The sequence below is a fragment of the Rattus rattus genome, chromosome 1 (assembly GCF_011064425.1).
Source record: "Rattus rattus isolate New Zealand chromosome 1, Rrattus_CSIRO_v1, whole genome shotgun sequence".
Classification (NCBI taxonomy): Eukaryota; Metazoa; Chordata; class Mammalia; order Rodentia; family Muridae; genus Rattus; species Rattus rattus.
Window position 1 is genome coordinate 53,003,562 of NC_046154.1, and position 26,712 is coordinate 53,030,273.

General features: G+C 43.0%; 1 protein-coding gene across 4 annotated transcripts in view; it reads right to left on the reverse strand.

Moving 5' to 3' along the window:
• The window catches only part of Dnajc6 (DnaJ heat shock protein family (Hsp40) member C6), a 149,333-nt gene that overhangs the window by 87,055 nt on the left and 35,566 nt on the right, over positions 1-26,712 (reverse strand). The window contains exon 1 of one of the 4 annotated variants that reach the window (XM_032901726.1): positions 7,301-7,581. The exons of 2 other annotated variants lie outside the window; for them this stretch is intronic. In XM_032901726.1, coding sequence (XP_032757617.1) covers positions 7,301-7,487 — 187 coding nt within the window. In that variant the 5' untranslated portion in view covers positions 7,488-7,581. Of the gene's footprint in view, positions 1-7,300; positions 7,582-25,147; positions 25,213-26,712 lie in introns of those variants that run through there. One more of the 4 variants, XM_032901719.1, reaches the window with a different exon arrangement.

A 26,712-nucleotide genomic window follows, 5' to 3' on the forward strand; every position in this document is an offset into this window, starting at 1 on the left:
ATCACACACAGTTCAATACCATGAGGAGCTATTCAGGGAAGGCCAGGCTGATGGGGAGCTGGGACCCCGTCCACCTCAGGCTGCTACAGAACCGAGAGGCATCTAAGGAGTAGAGCAATGATAGGGGGGAGTATCCGGATGGCTCTGGAATAAGATGCTCAAAGCTAAGGGGCAAGTGTTTGCACTTGGAAGAAGAGGGTAGCATGCTCCAGTCTGGATCAACAGCAAGTGCTGCCAGGTTGTGCTCAGAGCCCCCACACTGGGCTGCCAGTGTCCAGTTCAGAACATCGTGGCTTTCATCCTGAGAGCACTAGGGATTTATTTTCCTTGGCAAGATATTATTCCATAAATCTTAGAAACTGCACCAATTAGGCTAGTCTCAAAGTGTCCTCTCAAGGTTTAATCAGCCCTGTTCCATGCAGCCTCAGCTCTGTCTTCCCCATTCCTGCAGTTTAAAGATCCTTTATGCTATATGTAAATAAGGACGACATATCTGTCACGGTGGAGGAGCTTCAAAGTAAAACACAACCACATTCATTGCCGTTCCTTCAGTCACTTACCCTACTGCCTCAGAGAAAGAGGCAGACAAAGAAAACTCACCACAAGCCTTCCTTTGCAATTTGAAGGGCATTTCTCTAGTGTTCTGCTCCCTGAAGAACAAGTGAAGCCTACATAACCAGAGAGAACGAGCATACGTAACCCCTCTGCACCTCAGTTATTTCAAATGCACAAAGGAGGTAACGATTGTTCTCTACCTTAAGCAGCTGCATTTATTTTCCATTAGCTATTTGTTCCCCATACAAAGAAATGCTTTCACTGTGACATTTCCATACATACTATATGTTGTTCTCATTCCTCACTCTACTGCCCTGCCCCATGACCCCTCTCCCTGTTTTGCTAGTTCCATTATACCCCCTATAGTTCCCTCATCTGGTATCAAAGACACCCTGGCCATGTCCTCTTTTATTACCCATCACCCATTCCTTTAAACATCCTTCCCCATCACAAGTCACCTTTTCCTCTCACACCCTCCACTTACAGAAGGAAAACATGCAATGTTTGCCTGAATCTGCCTCTCTTTATGCTTAACAAAATGATCTTCAGTTCCATCCATTAAAGCATAATAAAATCACCCTGTAAAATGAACAACAAATTTTATTCTTCTTTACAACTAAATAATATTATGGTTTTTGGGATGTGTGTGTGTGTGTGTGTGTTCTATCACAGTTTTTAATCCATTCATTTGTTTATGGACATTTAGGCTCGTTCTGTCATAGCTATCAAGAAAAATATATGGGCTGGGGAGATGATTTGGTTGGTGAAGTGCTTCCTTTATAAGCACAAAGACTTGAGTTCAAATCCCAAAAGCTCATAAAAAGGGGGGAGGGGCTGGGCAGGTTGGCAATGCAATAGCAAAGTGAAAAGAAGGACAAAGTTAGTCACTGGCCTGGAACTTGACTAAGTTTTCATTAGTTGCTTGGTCAGTATACAAAAAAAAAATGTTTGTGGCATTTCCACACATCACACTTTGTGCTTGTTCTTCCCTCTGTCACCCTGCCCCATGACCCGTCTCCCTGCCTTGCTAGCTCCCTTACCACCCCACATAAGTTCCCTAGAACTTAGTCAAGTCCCAGGCCAGTAAGAAACCCTGCCCCCAAAGGTGGAAGACTGCTGAGGAATGGCATCCAAGGATGTCCTCTAACTGCAACATAAACATGCACACATGGACACATCTGCACCTGTCCATACACAGACGTGCAAGAACACTGCATCTGTCCATACACAGACGTGCAAGAATACTGCATCTGTCCATACACAGATGTGCAAGAAAATTGTGGCAGTTACATGGTTGTGCAAATATCTCTGTAGCAAGTTGACTTACATTCCTTCAGGTCTATACCCAGGAGTGGTGTAGCTGGGAATGTGATAGTTTTGCAGTTAGGCTTCTAACCTCCACACTGACTTCCATAGTAACTATACCAGTTTACATTCCTACCAGTTGGTAATAAGGCTTCCTCTCCACACTATTGCCAGCATTTATTGTCATGTCTGCCTTATATAAACTTTATGAAGGTAAAAAGTTACCATATGTATTTAGTATGATGCTTGAATGATATCCATTCTATTTTTTAAGCATTACTGAATAGTGTAAAACATATGTATAAGTGGAATAAAACTTGATTTTCATTTTAGTACAACTTTAATGTTATGCACAAATGTGTAAAAATATATAAAAATTATATGTACATGCATTATATGTTGACTGTCCCTTTAAAACTTCACATTTCAATTTTTATTGTTTGTTTGTACCTGTGAGTATAGGCATGTGCTTGTCATAGCACGAATGTGTGGGGTCACAGGACAACCTCAAGGAACTGGTTCTTTCTTGTTTCTGCCTTGTTTCTGCCACATTGCATGTTCCAGGCCACTTGGCCTGCCTCCTGTCTCTCTCTGCATACTGTAATTACAGATGCATCCACCAAATCTGACTTTTTACATGGGTCCCCCAGAAACAGGCATAAGGGTTGACTCTGAGGTAAGAGCCGACCAAAGAGAGCAGAGATGAGAGACATTACTTACCATTTTTTCATTTAGTTCCTATCTCTAGTCTTTAATCCTTTTTTTAAACCAAGACTTCCAAAGTCTTTTATGATAAAAATTGAGGAAAAATCCTGTTACATAAAGTCAAAACTATGAATTATTCTCCAATCTTAGAATAACATGGAAATGACTTGCATGGAAAATAAAAGAGTGAAGAAGGTGGATTTGATTGGCCTAGAAAAGAGACCAAGCCAAGAGAAATCTCCATTCCCACAGTGTCAAAAATCACCATGTAAAAGAGGGATTGAATTTGTTTTGTAACTAAAGAACAGAAAGGTTATTTTTCGCTCCCAACACAGAAAAGACTGCTGACAAGAGCAGTCCAGAGACAAAGAACATGTCCTGTGGGGCTTCAGGGCTGTGCTGCGGAAGCTCTCCTTCACAGCGCATTTGGGGGCTCGATCAGGAGCAGGCAGCTGCTTGTACATCCTTGACCCTGATGGAAGACTGGTTCTCCCTCTCAGGGAAGGTTGTCCTCTTTAGCTGAGCATGCCACGTGGAGAAGGATATCACAGAGAGGTGAAGGAGGCTGTGGACACCCATCTAGCCAGCCAGGTCAGACAAATCAACCACAGTGATCAACTGGATGAAAGATACCACAGCCAGACTGCCCTCATATCCAGGAAAGTTCAGCTCCTAGGATTCTCCTTCCAAATCCAAGAGGTCCAAATCCAATGCAGTCCTCAGCATTGGAAATTCAGACATATTTAGCTCATCGCCCACCCCATAACTAGTTCATATTTAGTCATGATTAAATAAACTACAGAGATGAAATGCACTTCCAAATTATAAAGTTCCTACATGAATTAAATATGAAAGACTGTTACATATGTGTTTACTTTTATGAAGTATAAAGTAATCCAAATATATATTTCAGGACACTAAAACACAAGTCAACACGTAGAGACTACACTTAAATACCCTTAATACAATGTTTACTAAAGGTAACTTTTATTTCCAAACAAATATTCACACTCAATTTTAAAAAATATTTTAGCATTCTCCCTGTATTAGTCCCTTTGCATCACCGTGACAAAATGCCTGGTATAAACTTCTTAAAAAAGCAAAGGGCTCATGCTCTCGAAGGTTTCAATCCACCATGGTCAGGAAAATGTGGTGGAGATGAGGGGTCACACCATGGCAACCACAAAGTGGAGAGAAGGAAAGGGCTGGCCCAGGTGAAACCACCAAAAGAGAGCTATGAAAAACACCCCTGTGGCCCACTTCTTCCAGACAAGCAGTACCTCCCTAAATACCCCAAACAGCACCAAGTGTCTAACACATGAGTTCACAAGAAACATTTCAGATCCAAATCATAAAACTTCATTATCTTGATTCTTTTCAATTTCACTAATATATTCCAGATTTTAAGTCTTTTATAGCCTATAGGTATGAACTTGGCAAGTTAGCCTTAATTGGCTCAATCTAAATAATTTGATTTCTGTGGGTTTTATGAGTTCAACTTTCCCTGGAAGGCAGATTATTCACAAGAGAAATATGAAGTTTCTCAAACAGTGTGGGATAGCCCCAGCACCTGGGACTCTAACACTTAAGAAGCTGTTGAGTTAGAACATTATTACAGTCGTCAGAGCAGCTGTTTCTCTTTCCTTTGAAAACAGATGGGAAATCAAAGTAGATAAAAGTGTTTGATTTCAACAATCTGTTGGTGCTGTGCCTACACAGAAAGTCATTTTAGTTCCATGGAGGAAAACTCGGCCCATGAAGACAGAAGACTGACCAGGCATGATGGCACACCTGTAAGCTCAGCATTTGGAAGCCGAGGTCACAGGATCACTGCATGTCCAAGCCCAGGCTGGTCTAGCTACATAGTGAATTCTAAGCCAGCCAGGGCTCTCTTCTGAGACCCTATCTCTAAACTAAACAAAACTAGCAAAGTGGGGCAGGAGGTAAAAATATTTGCTACCAAGCCTGAGGGCCTGCTTGAGCCCTGGGATCCACATGGTAGAAAGAAAGAGCTTTCTCCTGATTTCCATATATGGCACACACACACAAATAAAATTTTAAATAAAGGCAATAATTTTCCAAAACAACCAACAAAAATAACAGAAGACCAGAGTCCCTAGGTAACTCCTTTTCACTAGACAAGTCTCCATCATCATCATCATCGTCATCGTCATCATCGTAATCATCATCATCATCATGCCATAATTAGGGAGCACACAAACATCGGGATAAATAAAATTTGCAACTCCAGCCATATTGCTTTGAGCTTCAGCTAAAGCTGCATGTTAAGAACGTCTACGTGTTTCCTTTTTCTCAAGTGAGGAGCAGACTTTAAACCTGGGTTTTCCAGCTGAAAAACAACAGTTCTGAGGCTGCACCCCCCCCACACACACACACACAAGCCTCAGGGCACACAGGCAGGTACTGCTACCTTATCTCTTTGACAGCATTCTTGAAGAGAAGGTAAGTGTCCAAGAGCTCTGTATAAACTGCCACACTCATGTATGATACTATAGAAATTGAGCTTTCCATTTTCTACAGGGCCATCCACATATTGTTCCAATTCAAAAACATTCCTGCCAGAACAAAGGCCCATGAACCAACCTCCTATCCAGTTCACCATGGCATACACAGTCAACCGGATAAATGGGCAGATGACTGTTGCACTGGAAATGATCTATGAGTTTAATTACATACCCTAACCAATGGATACAGTTACACAGCATGGGCCACACTTTGAGCCTCTTAGACAAAAGACTATAATTAGGCAAGACATCCAGTTCACTAGGAAACAAATACAGTTCTCAGAATCTAATCCCTCATCCAAACCAGACATTATCACTCTTAACTATATTCTCAATTGAAAATATGTATCAAGTCATCAGTTGTATCAGCCAGCTGCAGCCAAGCCAAGGCATTCCCCTAAGCAGAGGCAGGAGGGAACACACTTGGCAGGGAGCCTCGGAGAAGGATGAGCGGGGCGGTGGGGTTCTTGAAACAGCATTAGTCTGATGAAGTTGAAGAGACACCTGGCAACAGCACTTTAACTGTTCCTTCTTCCCACCCCCACGGGTTAACAAAGCACTTACTTCATTGTTCTCTCCACCTACCGAAAAACCTGACTAAGTAGGAGAAAACAGCCGGTCCTCAGAAGTCCAGGACCTAAAGAGGTCTTCTGTGTCAGAATGGTTGTCCCTCCCAAATGACAATCAAACAGCCCAAAAGACGGTATTCTCAACTGAATTCTCCTACAAAGTTTAATCCTGTGTTTGGACATCACTTGGCCCAGGAAATATTTTTTTTCCTAAAAAATGTGTTTCTACTATATTGTATCAATACTTAAAGAAAAAAAAAACAAATACCACTCCTAACATAATTGTTGTGAAATCATGCATGGACTCTTCTTGTCTTCGCATTCCTGACATGGGGCTTCTTTCTCTGTGCTCATTAGGAATGGGTTCACTTCAATTATTTCCAACTGTTCCCAAAGTGACTGTGGGTCACAGTACAGGAAAGAGGGCCATGTCCCATCAGAAGAGGAATAGCATCCATGTACCATAGATCTAGAAAAGCACACAGCTCAAATAACCAAACATAGCATCACTCCCCAGACCCTGAAAACAGTGGTCCACTACGAACAATGTTAGCTCCATATAAGATGGTCCAAGAGAACTTCCCACCGACACCCTCTCTGACTTAAACCAGAGCTTAACTAGTAAACTCCTTTTTCAGACCAGAACAGCCAATATCTGGGGATAGTATTTCATGTCACTTTCAGGGAGAGGGAAGTAGAATGATAGCCCAAGGAGAGACATTACACAATTAAAATCCACAAGCGACTGTAAAGTGAAGGAATAAAATCCTATTTGGTTTCATATCAACATGACTCCCACCAGCGTCCATAGTTGCCCCAGTATTAAAGCCACAAAGGTAGAGCCAGCTCCCTGGGCTTCCCATCCTGGAAAAGTACACAAACAGCTCTTACACAAGTCTTTGGCCAGCAGGGTTTCCTAGAGGACTGTTTTGATACACAAATCGCTAACTGTCCCCAGGTCTGAGAGGTCTGTAACTCATTAAAACAGTTTATGAGACTTGCAAACACAGATACAAAGTTTACAGCCATCTCCCTCTGTGAGGAGCTTTAAGAAATTTTAGCATGCAAAAGGATAAGATCAAAACCAACAACAGAGGAAACAAATTGCATTGTGTAAAACATAAAGGCTGTGTTTAACAGGGCTCTTGATCCCCATCCCCGCTAAAGATTTCGGTGGGAGAAGGGAAACATTAACCCTAAAGGATCGTTTAGACCCGGCAGAGCTTTACATAATTGTAACTAACAGCAGCATCAGGGGAACAGCTGGTCTAAACACGGTCTGCAAACAGCAAAAGCACCAAGCATTTCTCCTTCACTTCGGCTCAGACTACTGGGCGGAGTAACCAGCCACCTCGCCTCGCGGTGCCACCCTCCCTTGGCTCCCCTCCCTCCCTTTCCCTCCCCTCCCTTCCCTCTCTCCCCGCCCCCAGCTGGTGCATTCAGCAGCCTAGGGAGATTAAGAGGTGCTCGCTAATGTCACCGAGCCTCCAGACGGATCTAACGTTTCTTAGCTCCCTGGACCAAAGAAATTAGAGACGTTACACCCTGTGGTATTAGATGCCATGGCCTACAACCCAGCCTCTCCTAGCCTGGACCGGGGATGTGCACCGGGCCAGAGGTCTGCGCCACAGCGGCCGCTACCTGAGCTGTCCGTGGTGCTGGCGCGGTGCGGAGGCTGCCGGGCGGGACTACGCACCGCGCCCGTGGTCACCCTCTGCGTGCCAGCCGCCGCGCCCCGTGCGCTCGAGTCCCCGTGACTGTCCACCAGCTGCAAAGATTCATAACCATCGCTGCTGGTCTTTTTCCGGTAGCTCCCGAGGAGGCTCATGGGCAAGCCCGGAGAAGAGGGGAAGAAAAAAAAATCAACCTGGGAAAGGAAGGGGGAGGGGAAGACGGGACAGACTAAGAGAGGGATGAAAAAAAAAATAACAATAATAATCAAGTGCCCGACATGACGCGAAGAGGAGGGAAAGAAGGGAGCGGCCACCAGGAAGGGCTCTGCAGCCACCGCCCTGGGCACAGCGCACCCAACCGGCCCCGGCCACCCGTAGGCTGGACAGCACCCGAGGAAGTGTAGGTGTAGCCCGGCAATAGCCGGGCAGCTCCCGGAGTGGTTGGAGGGGGAGGGAATAAACAGAAGAGAGTAAAGGAGGGGAGAGTCGTAGGGAGGGAGGCTGAAAGCGGAAAACGGGGCGGGGCGGGATGGGGAGGGGACCACGACAACGCGGAGGGAGGGGTGTGTCAGCGCGGCCGTGCTTCAGAGAAAAGGGGAGAAGGTGTCTTGGGCCTTGGAGACCAGGCACCCATGGAGAGAGAGCCAGGCACGCCCATTTCATGTAACTCAGCTGGTCTTTGTTGGAGGATTCGGCAAGTGAAAGCTGCCTGGGTTGATCGACCTGGTGGACTGGGTTGTAACTCCAGTAGGAGGGGAAAAGGAATCTGTTGATGGCAGGCCATCTGTGTACCCAGACGGAGCGGCATTTCTGCACACTCCTGGCACGGGATGAGCTGTGGATGTGGAAGAGCTGGCTAAAAGGGGTAAGGGAGCCAGGGCCAGATCTATTCGGCAACTATGTTGAAAAGATAATCAGGAGTGTATGTTAAGTCCTGTGCACTTCCAGGTCTCTTATCAGTTACCTGGGAACAGGGAAAAAGGACACCCTAACTCGGCTGGCATGAAGGATGTCTGGCAAGAGAAATATACCAGATTTTCTTTCCATCCTCTAGCCTCGCCCCTCATTTTTTTTTTTTCATAGTTGTGAGCAAGGAAAACAGCCATTCTCAGAGGGGATCTGTCACGAAGTTAATTAGCAGGAGGGCCAAAGTCCTCTTCTTGAAGAAGGCTCTGTAAGCCCATGTGCCTAGCTGTCCGCTTGTAATTTTTGTATTCTCAAAGAGTTCCCTGCCATTGTGTGAGTATCAAGCCTCCACAATCTAGATATGAACTGTGTTCGGTCTCAAGATGCAATCCCCAATGCTTGGTTTCAACCGATAGTATTTCAGCTCAGGTGAAAGACCAGATAAAAATGTTGACTTAAAAGTATCATTTTTCACTCCTAGTACTTAGATAAACTAGAAGGAAAACCTTTCAGAAGCACTCTGACATTTTCCTGTGATAAGACAAGAAAAAGTGCACATGTGTGCAGTTTGCGAGGGCAGGGCACAGGCCCAGCCCTGGCCTGCCCTGCTTGTTGGCTTACATAGTTTTCACTTGCTGTTATTATTTTGATCACATCAGGACACAAAATTCAAACAACAGAAATTAAGAGTCTTCTATCCAGATCACCTGGAACCTAAAGTTTTCCGGAAACTCCAGCTCCTAAACACAATAAATGAACTGCGTGACAAGCATTTTCTTCTCCAAAGATCACACAGACACACATTCCGTGGGTAGAGAAGGAACCAGGAGAGGTCAAGGATGAGGGGTGTTAGATCCTTTCATCCCTTCACTAACTGTCCAGCATGTTCCCGTCTGCTGAGGTGCAGTACGATCAGCAGCAGAGTCCAGAGCTAACGCTTGCTTAAAAGAACTTCGAATGGTAGCAGAAAATATGATTTTTAAACACAGGCCTTTTACTTTCAAACTTGTAAATCTGTAAACTTGAGCTATTTCTGGTTACTTCATTTAAACAATAACTTTTAAAATCTAGTAACAAAGTAGTTTCCAGTGACATTTAATAATCTCTTCCAGTGCTTTCTCAATTCATTACTGACCCCCAGGGAGCACAAACATCTAGAGTCCATTATGTGCCTCGGCAGACGCTGGTTGTATGATCACTAGAGACGACCATTCTGAGAGTGAAAGCCGTTATTTTCAAAAGGAGCACTTTAAGCTATTTTTTGCTACACTTCCGAACTGCAGACACACTGGTGGAAAGAAACTGACACATATGCCTTTGTATTTTTGAATATCTATCTCCCAAGTTTGCAAATCTAAAGCAAGACATGAATGAGCTAGACAGCATCCCCCCCCCCCCACTTACTGCTTTTCTGGGATAGAATCCAGAATCTCAAAGTATGGTAATCAAGGGAGGTACCACTGAGCCACATCCCCAGGCCATATTTTATTTCTTAGCTTTATACTTAGCACAAAAATAAATCAATCAGAAAAACTATTAATATTTCTACAAAACTGGGGTATAATGAACACAGACTTCTACACTGTCTAGATTTATTTATAACAGCCTAAAAACTAGAGTCTGGGTACTAACTTGGAACATCTACCAACTTAACTCTAATAGGTTCCTAAAAAGCTCACTTCCCCATGAAGATATTTCTGCTCTGCACTGCCAAGTGTTTAGCATATGACAACTAGTATGGTGTAGCTAAAGAAATAATTAAACAGTACTTAACATAGCTATCTATACAAGCGCACAAACGTTTCCTGTTGTCACTGCGCTGGTCTGTCACAAGCACAGCTCTATCCTGTGTGTTTGCATTCAGCTGAAAGAAAAGCCAAATGTTCTACACTCGGGAAGTAGAAGATACAAAGTTACCTGTGTTGCTAGTAAGAACTCGGTGGCAGTAGGGTGGAGACAGGGTTCAGCTGGTAAATTCTCATGCTCTCTCCTGAGCATGAGAATCTGAGTGTGAGCCTTAGCATCAAAGGGGAGGGGGGAGTTAGGAAATCAGGCATGGTGGTTTAAGTTTATAATCCCAGCACTGGGGAAGTGGAGAAAGGAGGAACCCTAAGACTCTCGACCAATGAGAGACTCTGTATAAACAAAACCAAAAAGTTGGGTGGACCACACCTAAGAAAACAGCAGAAATCGAGATCAGCTACTGCCCCCCACACACATACACACACAAATATTAATGATGAGAACCTGGGCTTCGAAACAGAGAAAATACCGTAAGAGCTAAGCCTACTCTGCTGTTTCCCAAGATCAGCTCTGATTCACTGAGGCTGCCTAGATGGCTTGATGTTCAAGAGTACTTGCTACTATTTCAGAGCGCTGGAGTTTGAGTCCCAGCATCCGTGTTGGGCAGAAGACAAGTGTCTAAACCTCTAGGGGATCGATGCCCACTTCTGCCCTCCACAGACACACAGATACACAAATAAAAATAAAACACAATTGCCAAGTGTGGTGGTACACACCCTTAATCCCAGAACACAGGAGGCAGGTGGATCTCTGAGTTCAAGGCCAGCCTGGTCTACATAGTGAATTTCAGGCCAAGCAGGGATACACAGGAAGATCATACCTTGCTTGATAAATAAATATTAAATGAAAAGTAACAGCTTGCTGCATAATCTATTTATCTCAAGAGTAAAATATGACCTATGGGGATAGACTTAAAGGACTGGCTGTCCCCTGTAGGGTGAATCTTCAGTTGTCTTTACTAATTCCATGATGAGTACTCACATATGTTCAGGAGCTGGCCTCCTTCATCCATACCCCAAAACGAACATTCTCTCCTCACAGCAAATGCCACCAACATTTTGCAGTGAGGCCACAGATTGAAGGTAAGCTAGGACTGTGCCAGACTGTGCCACCCTTCCACTTTTGGAAATGATGGTAGAGACTGAGGGTTTAGAACCAAATCACCCAGCAATGAGTTCCCGGCCTTCAGGATCTGGCCAAACCATCTCAACTCTACTTTTCCCATGGAAAAGGAGCGTATTTCCATTACAACACAGTTGAAGTGAGAAATAAATGACTTTGTAAATCAGATTCCTTGGAGCTGGAGTCATAGGATTGTAAGCCTCCCAGTATGGATGCTCTAAAAGATCACCAAGCTTTCTTTCCCCACGAGCCATCTCTCCAGCTCTTAAATCAATTATTATCTCATAGGAAGGGTTTAATAAATACTATTCTTGTTACCTATTATTACTATTGTGGTATTATGACTTACTGCCATTATTTCCAGCCATTACTGTATCTTATATCTAATTAAATCACTTTTCCAAATGCAGATAGTTTCCTATCTTTAAATTTAAGCTGGAACCTGTCCTGCATTAACCTCGTGATAGATGAGACTAAATAAAAGGCCTTTTGTATAAGGCAAAGTGGTTTTCTGCACTGGGTTTTTACCATCTGAGTGCTTATTTTTCCTATTACACGTGGTGTATTTAAGGAGGAAAGTCCACGCTTTCCTTAGGTCCCATGACAACTAGTGAGTAACTAAATACTGAGTCAGTGAGTACCTAAGTACTGAGTCAGTGAGTACCTAAGTACTGAGCAAAGGCATAAGACCCTGGGATCGATCTCCTCTCCAATATAACTAAAACAAAACAACAGACACCAAAAGAAAAAAAAAAAAAGAAAGGGAAAAATTGTGAGTCAATACTAAATTAGCAAGTTAATAAAGAAACGAAAAAATGTTCCCACCTTCCTTTTTGCATTTGTGTATGAGGTATGCATATGTGGCACAAATGGTGTGGTGTACGTGCAGAGACACAAGGTTGATGTCAGATATCATCCCACGTTCTCTTCCAGGTTACTCGTAGATTCAGGGTTGTCCATCAAAACCAGAGCTCACAAATATAGCTGGTTTTGCTAGGCAGCTTGTTCTGGGGATCCTCTGTCTCTGCCATTGGAGGCTGGGGCTACAAGCGAGCTGCTGTGCACACTGGGCATTTTATGTGGGTTTTGGAGATCCACACTCAGGCAAGTGCTTGAAGCACTGAGTCATGTCTCTTCCCCTCTTCCAGTGACTTCTTTTACATTTTTTAATATTCACACTGTGGCCTACTGGTAAAAAAAAAAAAAAAAACTTAACAGCCCATAGGCATTATTTTCACCAAAATGAAATAAGATGAAGAACATTAGTTTTTGAAATGTGGGAAATACTGTTCCCTAAAATACTGCTTAAGGTGGTGTGTGTGTGTGTGTGTGTGTGTGTGTGTGTGTGTGTGTGTGTGTGTGTCTACATTAAGTAACAATATGGATGTATCTTCTACCATGGGTTCTGATGTCTGCCTGTGTCTCTTGAGTCCAACCTCTATTACTGAGCATTCCCAGTGTTCCTAACTGTGACAACCTCTACAGTGTGACTACTGGGGTCACCTGAACAATTGGATAACACAGAAATCTTACGAATTAGACAATAAATGAGGGCAAAGTTTTTCTGGTGTGTTCTTGCTGTTATAAAGCCAGTTCTGTTGTTTTTTAATAAAATTTCAATTGTTGGATTTTACCGATGAAGACTCGGGAGCTGGTGCTGGGGTGAAAGCCTGATAAGCACCCAGCTGATCTTCCTCCTCAGTCAGTGTCCCACTAGGAATGGCCCTCTCACATGCCATCTCAAAAAACCTTCAAACTGCATGTCCCTCCCTTCTACTTCCTGTTTGTCTCTCTATCCATCCTGACTCCCTCTTAACTCTCATGGTTTTTTCTTAATAATTCTCTGTTCACTTCCTGCCAATCCACCTCTTGACCCATGGTTGACTTTACTTAATCTTGTTTACAATATTCAAGCAGAAAGCTCTCAAATTAAAGGTGTGTGCTAAGGCTGTGAGCAGCACTACACAAAAGAATAGGTTTTTCTAGTAAATAACACAATCCTAGGGTTCACAGTATGATCAAATATCCCGCAAAACAGGTCTCTTTGATTTTCTGCTGTACCCAATATAAATCAATGAGCGGCATTAAAACGTATGTGAGAAACATACCTCAGTCGTATCCAGGTTATCTCCTTATGGGATATAACTGGGGTACCTAACTGAATAGTTCTTAGGTGTATCCTAGCAATATTTGGCTTGTCTGGACTTTAAAAAAGAAAAACTTTTAATTTATATGTCTTTCCAGAGGGTTCCCAGACTCCAGTTTGAGCGATATCTCTCACCACTATTCCTAGCCTCCTGGCCTAGCTCCTACCGGCCCTCACTGGCATCTGGACTTGAGACCTGAGACCTGTAGTGTCAAAATCTCACCTGAAGAACCAAGGACAAGATGAAGACCAATGCCAAAATCTACATCTCTGAGCCACAGCCAAGAAGAATAATGAGCAGGCTAGGAATCCTTTCAGGGTTCTTCAACAGCAGGGTGGACCTGACTCACTCTCGCCCTGCCAGAAAACCACAGGCCCAGATGTTCAGGAGTCTCTTGGGCTCAAATTTCCTGTCTTCTCAAACCTGACTTGTCATCCTCCTCTCCTCCTCCAAATGACATCCAGAGGAGAAATCTACAATCATTCAAGTGTTCTCATTTGCTATGCCCCAGCTGATCAAGGGTTCAGTGTAGACTTATACATCTAACCAAGAGCAGCTGTCACAAGTTACATACAGCAACACACAAGAACAAGCAGGCAGTGTGATGGAAAACAGCGAGAGCTGGAATATCTAACACAAGAACACGTCTACCTAACCTTACCTGGGAGTAGAGATGTCTGTTTTGAGTGCCTGACCAAGTGCTATGTCTCCCAGAAGACAAAACCAATTTTCCAGGTGGGTCATCCTTTCCAAGACAACTCATCCTGAAACCCATGCTCACTTGAAGATCTTGTTGTAATAAAGATCATTCAATGCTTATTTCCCACTTTCAGGTGCCCTTCCTTGCTTAACTCTCATGTCCTTGACAACCCTGAGAATGTCATCTTATTTTTGGACAACCTATGTCACTCGGGCAAGCTCCCACAGATATCGTGTGCCTCAAATGTCAAACTTTCTGGCCACACTCAGCCACTACACATGGCTGCAGTCGTAACTCCATTGCGAGAGTGAAGCTTGAGGCCAGCGGTGTCACCACACTGGTCTACCATTCCTTTCTTAGGGTGACCAGTGGAAAACAAATTGCCAGGGCTAGACTGCCCATGTGGGAGTTTGTGCTCAGTGATGCCTGAAGGCAGCTTCTGACTGAGACAGCTTCCTCACATGCACTCTTGTGCACGTTTTGGGTCACACACATAAAAATTGACGCTTGGTTACCCTTTGGTTCAATTCAAAACTCACTAGAAGATAAACATTTGTATTCTCATCAAAAGCAAGCTTCTAGCTCCAATGCCCATACCACCTTTGCAATTGTAGATTAAAACTACTTAAAATACAGTTTAATTTTTTGATAGTAAGTAAGTAGCTCCTAAATGGGGATTTATGGGTTACATTCATAATGCCAGCACTCAAGAGGTTCAGACAGGACAGAAAGTTCAAGGCCGGGCTAGGCTCCATAGTAAACCTTTATTTCAGATCAATAAATTTTTAAAATTTTAAAACCTTGAGACAGGCTTGTTGCTACACGCCTGTTTCTCCAGCACTTGGGAGACAGGGGCAGGACCGTGGCGACAAGTTTGATGCTACAAAGATATAAAAATAAAAACGAGTTCTTAACACTGAAAGAGGTTTGGTGTGTCACTTGGCATGTCAGTGTGGTACTCTGAGCAGACATAGATTAAAGAGACATGGAAAGAAGCCACTGGCTTTGAAGGAAGCCTATGCTATAGCTATGTTTAAGCACTGTCCAAATGTGTACATAAGTTTTCTATGACCCCACTCATGGCCACGCTCTTTTCTCTATGGTGGGAATAAACCCCATTCTCTATATCACTGGATAAAACAAAGTGAGGTGCAATCGCCAAACCTGATGACCTGAGTTCTATTCCCAGAACCCACTTGGGAGAAGGAAAGGACAGACTCCTGTTTGAGTCACTCTCTGACCTCAGAGGGTTTCAGAATAAAAGGCTTTGGAACCCAAGTGAAAGACAAAAGGACCCCGAGCTTTGGAAACCCATAGCAGTCATATGTTAATTATGCCTAGATTAACTAAGGAAGAGAAAAGAAGAAATCACCCTGTGGTGAGCCACTCCTTTGCTCCCCCCCCCCTTACATGCAGCCATTCTAGTCCCCAATGGGGTGCCACCTACCCTCTGCACTTCAATCCGTCACTTGTCATAACAGTTACTGGGAATTTCATGTCTATACAGTCACAGACAAGTTTTATAACTTAAGATTCTGTTAACTCACCCATAAAACCGTTACATCTAAGTAATAAGGCAGCTATTAAAATTGAGTAATGCCAAGGACACAAAAAACTTGGCTTGGTGCCTGGCTGTGGTATTATATGCTACCCTTCGCCAAGTACTCTGCCTGATTCCAAGCCCAGGATTCCTAGCACAGAGCTGCAAGTTTTGTTCATGTCACCAAAGACTTCCCTAGTCTATGCCCCTTCCTTTGTACAGAATTCCATTTCTTTGACCCACCTATGTAATTTCAATGTAGTCTAAAACACTTTAAGCCATCCACGTAGATAACATAACTTAAAACAGTCTGTTGCTATTCATAACACAATAGTTGCAAGAGGTTTATGCAGCCAAGTGAGAGTCTAATCTATTCTCCATTTGTACAAAAATAATAATAACAAATGAGAATTTTAGGTAATGAGCTTGGAAGGATTTATTTTTCACTCTGATTTATGAAAGTTATCAAGCAAAATGCAAAAGTAGATTAAATTATGTGTTGGATCCCTTTGTACCTATAACAACATCACCAATACCAAGCCGTAATCAATCTCCTTTCATATGTATAGCTCTAACTTCATTCATTCATTTATTTGTGTACTTAGTCTTTTACTCGCAAGGCTGGGGAATCAATCCAGAGCCTCATGCATGCTAAGCCACTGAATTGTACCTCCAGCCCTCCCCAGTGTTTTAAAGTACATTTCAGGCATCATAGTATTTATCATTAAATACTTGAATATGCAATACTTTAAGCATTTTGACAGAGATTGGAGAATATTAAATTTCACCCGTGCCAGAAGCAGAGCAAGATGTATTCTACCCACTTTTTGAAAACCCAAAGCTACGGACCCATTCCTTGTCAGGTGACCCATGAAGAAACCTGCTACCTTCTCATTTGCTAACTCCTAGTGGGAAAGATACAGCATCCATTTATCTTCCTCTCCCTGCCCAACCCCATCTACACCCCATCCCCCTCTTCCAGCCCTGGTTATAATCTTGGGCCTTGCTGCCTGGCAGATCTGGAAGCTAGCATGGGATTAAGGATTCTACAGTCAGAGAAATTTATGAAATATTAAATCAGAAAGGAACTGCAGAGGGCAGGAGATCCCTTTCAAATCTGAGATAAGAAAAATGAGTCAGAAAAAGAGAACAAATTGATTCACATCTAAAATGCAAATCTAATTATAGGACTGGCGGGTTTCTGTGTCAACTTGACACAAGCTAGGTCATTTGAAAAGAAGGAATCTTAACTGAGAAAATGCCTTCACACGACTGACCTGTGGACAAGCCTCCAGGGCATTTTCTTGATTAATAATTGATGTGGGGGTGGGGGGGCTAGCTCACTGTAGGTGGTGTTACTCCTGGAAAGGTGGTCCTTAGTAGTATAAGAAAACTGAGCACCCAGAGGTAACAAGCTACACTTCTCCAAGATAAAATAAACCCTTTCCTCCCTGTGGAGGTTGGAATAATAGTAGCCCCCATCAGCTCTCATATTTTTGAATGCTTGGTCTCCAATTGCTGGACTATTTAGGATTAGGAGGTGTGGCCTTGTTGGAAGAGGTGAGTCAAGGAGGCTGGGCTTTGAAGTTGTAAGAGCCCATACCAGACTATCTCTCAATCAATCTCAATCTCTCTCTATCCTCAATCTCTTTCTATCTCTATTTATCTTTCTCTATCTCCCCACTTAGTCTTGGCGCTCTCTCTCTCTCTCTCCTCTCCTCTCCCTCTTTTCTCCTCTCCTCACCTCTCTTCTCCCCCTTCCCTCTCCTCTCCCTCTTCCCTCTCCTCTCCTCTCCCTCTCCCTCTCCCTCTCCCTCTCCTCTCCCTCTCCCTCTCCCCTGCTGCTGTCTTGTGAAACAGGATGTAAACTCTCAGCTCTGCTCCAGCACCATGCCTGCCCACTGCCACCGTGCTCCCTGCCATCCTGTTATGATGGTCACCCCTGAAGTGGCCTTGGCCTTGCTCTCTTTTCACAGCAATAGAACAGTAACTAAGACACTCCCCAAGTTGCTTCTGGTCATGGTGTTTCATCACAGCATGGGTTACCAAGAAAGACAAGGGCTCAGTCCTCCACCTAGGTCATGATTCTTTGGGGTTGAATGACTTTTTCACAGAGGGGCACCTAAGACCATCAGAAACCACAGACATTTACATTATGATTCATAACAGCAGCAAAAATACAGTGATGATGTAGCAAAAAAAATAATTTTATGGTTGGGAGTCACCTTAACATGAAGAACTCTATTAAAGGGTAGCAGCATCAGGAAGGTTGAGATCACTGATCTAGGTGTTTGACACATGTACCCTTCACACTCCAGGACAATTACTTCTCCCTCAGAACTAGACTTCTTGTTTCGCCTCACCTCTATTCTTTTTTAAATGATTATTATTACATTTTACTGCTTTATTGTGTGTGTGTGTGTGTGTGTGTGTGTGTGTGTGTGTGTGTGTACACATGCAGAGGTCAGAGGGAGTTGACAACTTGAGGGAGTTGGTTCTTTCCCTCTACCATGTGACTTCTAAGGATCAAACAGATCAGTAAGTCAACAACAAACTGCCTTTACCCAGTAATTCACCTTGTAAGTCTCTCTACCTCAGTCTTCAGGTCCAGGAACGAGGCATCCTTGGATTTTCCCCATGTCCCCATCCAACCTTCTCTTCAAGTCCCTGTTTGGACAGCACTTCCCCAGGGAATCTTTAAGCTGTCAGAATCAGGTTAGATATAATTCCATCAGCTCCCAGAGTACACTGTACATCTTTTAACATGTCACAACATGCTCTACTTGTTTGTCTACACTGTGCCTTCCCACTCCAGCCTGTGTACTCCGTGATGTCAGGCCATGTTAATACTCCTGTGGAAAGTCGATGAGCCATCTTTGGGAAAGGCTCTTGTTCACTGCTTCATAGCCACTCCCTGGGGCATCCATGACTGATAGAGACCATGGAGCTGCATGTAGAGGACAATTTTCCTGAGAAGTTCATGTTGGATTCCCTGCATGTTCGAAATGGATTCACCCAACAAAGCTACCACATATTGCACTCTTGTATTTCTACAGAACTGAAGAAAACACTCTTTTGTCTTTTCAAACCATATTAACTTGAATTTTCTTTTTGTTTTTGACCAGATCAGGAGATTTACGCATTCTAGATCTGGCCCCCTTTTTGAATGATGTATGAACCATCACTCTGAGAGAATATTCCTTTAGACCGCATATTGTTTGTGAATGACAGAAAATGATGTAATGATGCCTACCTCTGTTCCTACCATCACCATGTGGACCACAAGGAACCATGTAATGGTGGGAAATGCCTCTGTGTGTGTGTGTGTGTGTGTGTGTGTGTGTGTGTGTGTGTGTGTGTGTGTGTGTGTGTGTGTGTGTGTGTGAATTATGCTAACATCTGAGTTAGGTCAGAGACACTAACTGATGTGCTTTCCTGTTTCCTTTCCAGCTTTGGCTGCAAGGTTGCAGGGCACATCCTTAAGCTCCCAGCACCCATTCCTAGTTCCAGAAGAACTCTCCTGGTATTACCAGGAACCAGGCCATTCATATAAGTCCCACCATTAGGTTCAATGGGAAGTGATCTAACGCAGATGGAGCAAGAGTTAACTCCTTAAAATTCAAGTCAGCACAACCCAATTTACCAGAATTCTATTGGTGTATCGGTTAAACATGTGAGCTTTAAGAGAAATGAACATTTATCCTGGAAGTTTAAAACTAGCCAAAATACAGAACTTCTATAAGCACAAATCTCCTCTGTTCTAACTAAAGCTTTTCACTGTACTTATTAGTTACCATTGTGGTCCTGCCCTGTTTGACATTGCTATAACAACATACATGAGTTGAGGTCCTTTTAAAGAGGTTTATGAAGCTCACAATTCTGGTAACAGGAAGGGCCAAACAGCACAGTACAGTTGGCAAAGACTCCCTGCTACATGACAACATGGGAGAAAAGTGTTAAGGGAACCAGAACACAGAAGGAACATTGCTCGGCAAAAACCCAAGAGATAGAGGGAGTCAAGACCTGCTCTTGATAACAGCCCACCCTCCATAGGAATCAACCTACTCTTCATGCTATAGGAATCAGGCCTTGTGCCTTATATCTGCTATATGTTAAGCAAGCATTTATCACAAAATTGTAGCCCTAGTCATCTTTTAGTTTTATCTTTTCATTCTGAAAAGGGATATTGCTAACATACCTAGGGTAAGCATTGAACTCGCTCTATAATTTAGGGCAGGCCTTGAACTTGGGATCTTCTTGCCTAAGCCTCCTGAGTAACTAGGATTATAGATTTATACCACCAGGCCAATCATGAGTCCACTCCCATGAACCACTACCACAAAACACTGTTAATCCATTCATGAGCTTGGAGCCCTCATGACCTAATTTCCTTACACAAAGCCCACCTCTTAAAGGGCCAACTGGTCTCAGAGTATGATATTAGGGACCCAGTGATACTCAACCCACAAAGCTCTGGGAGACAAGCCACATCTAAAAAGCAGACATAACACATATTTTCTTTAAGCAAACAAAAGAAGTACTCTTTCTAAAAATTTTTCCTCTTCTTTGGCTAGAGTTGGAGCTGTCCTACAAGATCAATATCTAAAATGAAGCTAGGTCAACAGGTGAAAACCAGAGAGTAAGTCAAACTGAATCCTGCACTTGAGCAAAGATAACATACGGCATACCTGTAATCTGTGTTTCTGATATGTGGGGACAGGAGAGCTGAGAAGAAAGTGTTGCCAACAAGAAAGAAGTAAATTTGAGAAAAAAGGAGACATAAGAAGACAACTTTCTAAGTGCACTAATCTCAGAAGACCATTGCCTTACCGTACTTATAACGCCCTGTTTTAATTAATTGATTTGCACTGTATCTGTGGTGTGCGTATTCAAAAGAATTCAACCTACTATATAGGACACATAATTGTAATCCAGTGCAATCAAGTTTTTACTTACTCATATAAATGAATTATTTCTTCCCTACTGTATACATCAAGAGAAAAAATGAAGATGCCTACATAAAAGCTTACATTAAAATTTTAGTGAATGTTAATAAGCTTTAGCTAAAAATGGATCTCAACCTATACAATGATATCTTCTATACATGTTCAGGATAGAACTAACGTTTATACAATACTTCATGGTCACAAAAACAGGTCTGAAGAAATAGGATGTAAGCCACCAGTGAATGATAACTATTGGCTGTTACACTAGTCTTTTGTCAACTTGGTACAAGATAGGATTGTCTGAGAAGAAGGATAAATGAGAAATGAGAAAATGTACTGTCATATTGGTTCATAGGCAAGTCTGTGGGTTAATGGTTAGTGTAAGAAAGTCCAGTCCACTGTGGGAAGTGTCAATCCTAGGCAGATCATCTTGGGGTACATAAAAAAGCAGCTGAACAAGGTAGGAAGACCAAGCCAGTAAGCAGCATTCCTCCATCATGTCTGCTTCGGTTCCTGCCTCCAGGTTTCTTCTCTGAGCTCCTGCCCTGACTTCCCTCAGTGATGGAGTGTGACCTGGGGGTTATAAGATGAACTAAGACAGTCAGTGTTTATTACAACAATAGAAACTAAAATAGAAAAAAATAACAACTTTCAATTTTCTAGTGGCTACATTAAAAACAAAAGTGAAACAAATGAATTCACAGGTAAATTTAGCTTTACGTGTCTCTCATTTATCTCAGTAGATACAAAGTATTGTTACTTCAATGTAGAGCCAGGAATATTTTCTTCCTGCTACATACTTGCTAGGCTTTGTACTTTACATTACCTGTGTATCTTATTTTTCAGTAGCCTCTTCCTGGGTATGGCTACTGTACATCTATCACAGAAATAAACTGCTTCAATCTACCTAACAATCAAAGGAGACAAGTTTTCTATAATTTTACATAAGAAAAGTAAAACTCGAAGAATAAACCTAGACTGCAACCTTGGCCTCTGGCCTCTGCCTCTGAAGCTCTGCACCTCATTGTGTAGTCTGCAGAGTAGGAACCATGCTCAACACAACCCTGAAATACAGCCACATCAAAGGAATACATGGGCTTAGGTCTCTCCCATACAACATAAGGACTCCATTTCCTTTCAAATCAAAGAGAGCCTTTCATGAAAACGATCTCTAAATCCACACTTCTTTGTGTGTGTACAGATTCATGAATAGAATTAATTACTGCCACTAACTACTGTCTTCCCTCTACCACATACTCTCTAGCCTGCAAGGTAACCTCTGCGTTCACAAAGCTGAATGTATGTGTGCATGCATACAAATGGTATGCATATACATGTGTACATGTGCACACACACACACACACACACACACACACACACACACACACACCACATGGGGTAGGGGGCTGGAGGACGAAGAAGCGGAGGGAGAAAAAGAGGGAGAGAGATTCCATGGTTCTTACTATTTCCAAAATGGCTAGAACAGAAAGTATAGCTTTAGTTACAGTATTTGGCCTTTAGTTTCTAAAGCAGGTTTAAAGCTATAAAGGATTTTTTTGTCTTTGTTATAATGCTGGGGCAACTTGGGCCTCAGAGCAAAACTTCTTTCTCTGTTCTTTTTTCTCCTAAGGGAAAGTGTAATAACTAGGATCTTTCTTCCCCAAGTCAAATCAGTAAGACCAAAAGTCTATTATAACCTTCTGCTTTCCTGTCTTACTCCTGACTGGAAAAACCTTCTTGGCTACCTTGTCTAATAATAGATACTAAGACCTTCATTCCACATGGGGTCCTGCCCCATACCAGAAAGGAGGGCACACTGTACAGACGGGCCATGAAGAATCTGAACGGACAGGTTGTGCTGGGTTTCTCACTGTCCTGGAGCACTAAATGATAACTTTCTGCCCAGTCCAATCGGTACACAGTTGCCCATGCTTTAGTCATGCCTGTGCAGTGACATCTCCATAAAACCCCAGTAGAAGGGTTCAGGGAGCTTCTGGAGACCTGTGGAGACTGAGGAAAATGAGGAGGAACTGCTCCAGATCGAAGGAGCAGCCAGACACCTGTCAGATGGTCCCATGTGTGTCTTCATTCAGATCCTTGTTTGTGGCCTTACAATAAACCAATAAATGTGCCCCATCCCCCGACCTGGGTTCTCTGAGCTGCCTGAGCAAATGAACAAAGCCAAACCAGGGAGTCATAGGGAGCTGCTTGTAGCCAGCTGGTGGTCAGAAACACTGAAGTCTGGGCTCTGAACTGATGCCTGAATAGTCCTGTGCAACTTAGCCCTTAATATCCGAGCTCTGATTCTGCCTACAACCAGGAATGGGCAGATCTGTGTTGAATTCTGCTGTAGAATTGATTGTTCGTTAACTGATGATCAGAGATCCCAATGCATTTTTTTTTTTTTTTTGGAAACCTGGGAGGGAAATGTGCTATAGTAGGAGAGAATACAGTACAGTAAAAGAAATGGAACCTGCCTTTTCTTACTATCACTGAACCCCGCAAAGGGCTTAGGCTGAAGCCCTAACTGCCTAATATGTATATATTGGAGATGGGGACCTTCAGGAAGTAACCGGGTTAAAATGGGGTCATGTAGGATGCTCAGCCCTAGCAAGACATCTATATCATCCCATCTAAAGCTTAAGGAACATTGTGGCAGAGAAGGTAGGAAGACTGCAACAGACACAATACAAGAAGAGCTTCAAATCGGCCATTGCAATCATGAAGTCACAGCAGCTGTAGCTGCCTGAGTTAAGACGACACGAAGATGATCCCATCGGCATGCAGGCAGTGGTGGGGGAGGATTCAGGGTGTCCTGCCAGTTGGTGCTGAACTGTTTGCTATTAATAAGATTCAGGGCAAGGGGGAACCATTGCCTTCAGTCGTGGATTGTGTCAATCCAGTGGTCACACAGGCGGCTCTAAATGAGTCACAAGACAAAACCAAAAGTCAGAAAAGCCAGGAAAGGGACTGGAAATGGGAAGGAGAAGGACTTGATAAGAATGGAAGGAGATAAGAGAGGATGTGGACAGTGATCAGAATACATCCTAAGTGCATATGAGGTTGTAGTAAAGAGTAAATCAGTTTTTAAATTAGTATTTTAAAAGGATGAGGTCACGAGAGTGGGAGCCCTGGGAAGGGATTAGTAACTGTGAAAGAGCAACGAGATCAGAGCGTTCCATCATGTGAGGACATAGAAAGAAGGTGGCTTCCTAGGAGCCACAAAATGGTCTGCACCATGTACTAAGTCAGCCAGCATGCATCTAAACTATGAGAAACAAACACCCGTGTTTGTGTCACCCAGTCTGGGATGCTTCGTTCCAGCATCTGGAGCTAAGACATTGCAAGTGCTACTGTACCTAGGCCCAAGAGCCTCTGGCTTCTATTAGCTTCCTTGGTTCCTTTTCTCCAGAAGTATAAGCCCAAACTAGCCAACTAGTTGGGTGGTCCCAGCATCTCTGCTGATGCCCCAGGCATGAGAGCAGATGAAAGTGGGCCAGGTCAGCTCTACTGAGCTGATGTGCCTAATTCCTGACAGTGGATATGTGAGCTCAATAGATGTATGCTGTCTCAAGCCAGTCTGCTTAGATGGTTCCTTATACAGTGATACCTAAGTGACATGTGAACACACTTCAGAATTGCTACAATAAAAAGTGTAATACTTTAGGGTAAGAAAGTAGGTGGGAAGCCGCTTCTCTGTGACCCAGTAAGAACAGGTGACACACTCCTTTAATCCCAGCACTCGAGTAGGAGAAGCAGGAGGATCTTTGTGTTTGAGGCCAGTCTGGTCGACAAAGTAAGTTCTAGGCCAGCCAAGACTACATCAGGACCCTGTCTCAAAGAAAAAGAAAAGATAAATTCTGTTCCATAGAAAGTAAGGAAGAGCAGGGTTTCAGAAATCCACGAAAGGAATGATAAGATAGCTGGAAAATGTGGAGAAAGAGAAGGGAAGTGCACGGAAAGGGAGTGGAGGACAGTGGGGAGAAAACAATATAGATCTGAGTTTGAAACCTAACTCTACCATTCAGTAGCTAACACCCAAAGCTGTTAGACTTTCAACTAAGACTTCTCTCTCGGAATCACTTTTAAGGATGTTTACATTATCCGACAGAGCAACTGACCTTTAATGGGCACTCAGAAAAAAAAATGGGCACTCAGTACACCTCAGATCCTTTCCTCAGCTTCTCTTCATGTACCCAGCAAGGCCTGCATGATTGTGTCTCCTTTTATTCACGTACATTTTACTCTTAATTCATCCTCAGCTCCTTCCCATCCTGATCAGGTCAAACGGCCCAAAATCCACTTGACAAAGTTATACCTTGTTATACCGTGGCTCGGTTCAAGCACCAAGGCCTCAGAGCAAGGGAAGTCAGTGGTGTAATCTCAGAGAGAGAGACTAAAGTCCTGAGGGCAGTCGAGTGCGTCTGGTATAAATCCCGAAGTCTAAACTTGTAGTGCTGGTGTCCAGGAGGGAGGAGTTTTGAACCTCAGATCCAAGAGTCAAAGACCTAAAATCTTCTGGTCATTTCGTGCTGTCCGACTGCCCTCAGCTGAACAGATGACACCTGCCTACACTAAGAGCAGAGCCTCCTTGTTCAGTCAGTGATTCAAAAGCCTCAGGACATGGACACACCCCACAAGAAAGCTTTACCAGTTCTCCGGGTAATCCTCACTTCAGCCAAGTTGACACCATCACAGAGATGAAAGATCTTTACACTGAAAAGGAATTGGAGAAGAAACAAATAAATGGAAATACATCCTGTGCTTTCATGCTGTTAAAGTGTCCACCAGTCAGAGCAAAGTACGAGCTCAGTGTGAGCTCTACCAAATACCAGTAACATTAACCACAGAAAGAGAAAAACAATCCTGAAACACGTGTGAACTCACAAAAGGCCCCAAATAGGCAAGGCACTCTTAAGCAAAAGGAATAAAGCCAAAGGCATCATATTCAAAATACACCACAACGTTACAGTGACAAACCACAGGATGCCAACACAAACTCACTTGTGGACAATGGGACAGACTGGAGAGACAAACACAAATCCATACATTAGGCCCTCCTGACTTTCAACCTGGGTACCAAGAATACACAATGGGGAAAGAGTAAGAAAACAAATGATCAATTAAAAATAGACATTTCTCAAAGGAAGAGAAAGAAATGACCAGTGCGTATATGGAAAGGTGTTCAATATTTCTTGTCATCATTGTAGTACAAATGAAAACCACAGTGGCTATCACCTTATCCTTAGATTAGCTACCACCAAAACAAGACAAAGGGAACACGGTGACAAGGAGATAGAAACAGAATAACACACACACATGCACAAACACACATACACTGTGAGTAGAAGTGTAAGTTAATATAGCTATTGTGAAGAACTTTGGCGGTTCCTAAGAATTAAAAGTACAACTGCATGACCCAGAAGACCCACAACTTGTTATATATTCAAATGAAATAGAATCAATGTCACATAAATACCTTCACTCCCATATTTATGGAATATTGTTTATAATAGTTAAGGTACTGAATTAATATGTGTCATATAAAACTTGATGAAGAAAATGTGGTATGCATGCACAACGGAATACTATTTAGCTATGAAAGAAGGAACTCCCATCATCTGGGATTCGTGAATGAACCTGGAGGACATTATGGTAAGTAAGATAAGCCAGGCATGGACAGACCAATGCCACTTGATCTCACACGTGTAGAATTTAAACAGATGATGCAAACAGAGAGTAAAACGGTGATGATCAGAGCTGGCATGATGTAAAGTGGAGCAGGGGTGGAGACATGTTAGTCAAAGGGACGTAATTACAGGGATAAGTTTAAGAAGTCGATTAAGTGGCACTGTGACCATGCTCAATGATGGCATATTACATTCTTGAAAACTATAGAAACAGCCTGGCCTACAGAGTGAGTTGCAGGATAGCCAGGGCTACAGAGAGAAGCTCTATCTTTAAAAAAAATTGGCAAAAGTTATTACAATCAGTTCTTTCACAAAAGTGACCAAAATATTTATGACAAGGTTCCTAACCGCTGACGCACAATGAAAACTCAGTGTAACTCAAAGTTCTCATCGTAACGTGACAATTATGTGAGGTCACACACTTGTTTATTAGCTACGTTTGGCCACTGCATGACACACATGTATATGTCATGATGTGCATTATCTACACAACACACACATCTGTGAATTTTAAAATAATGACAGG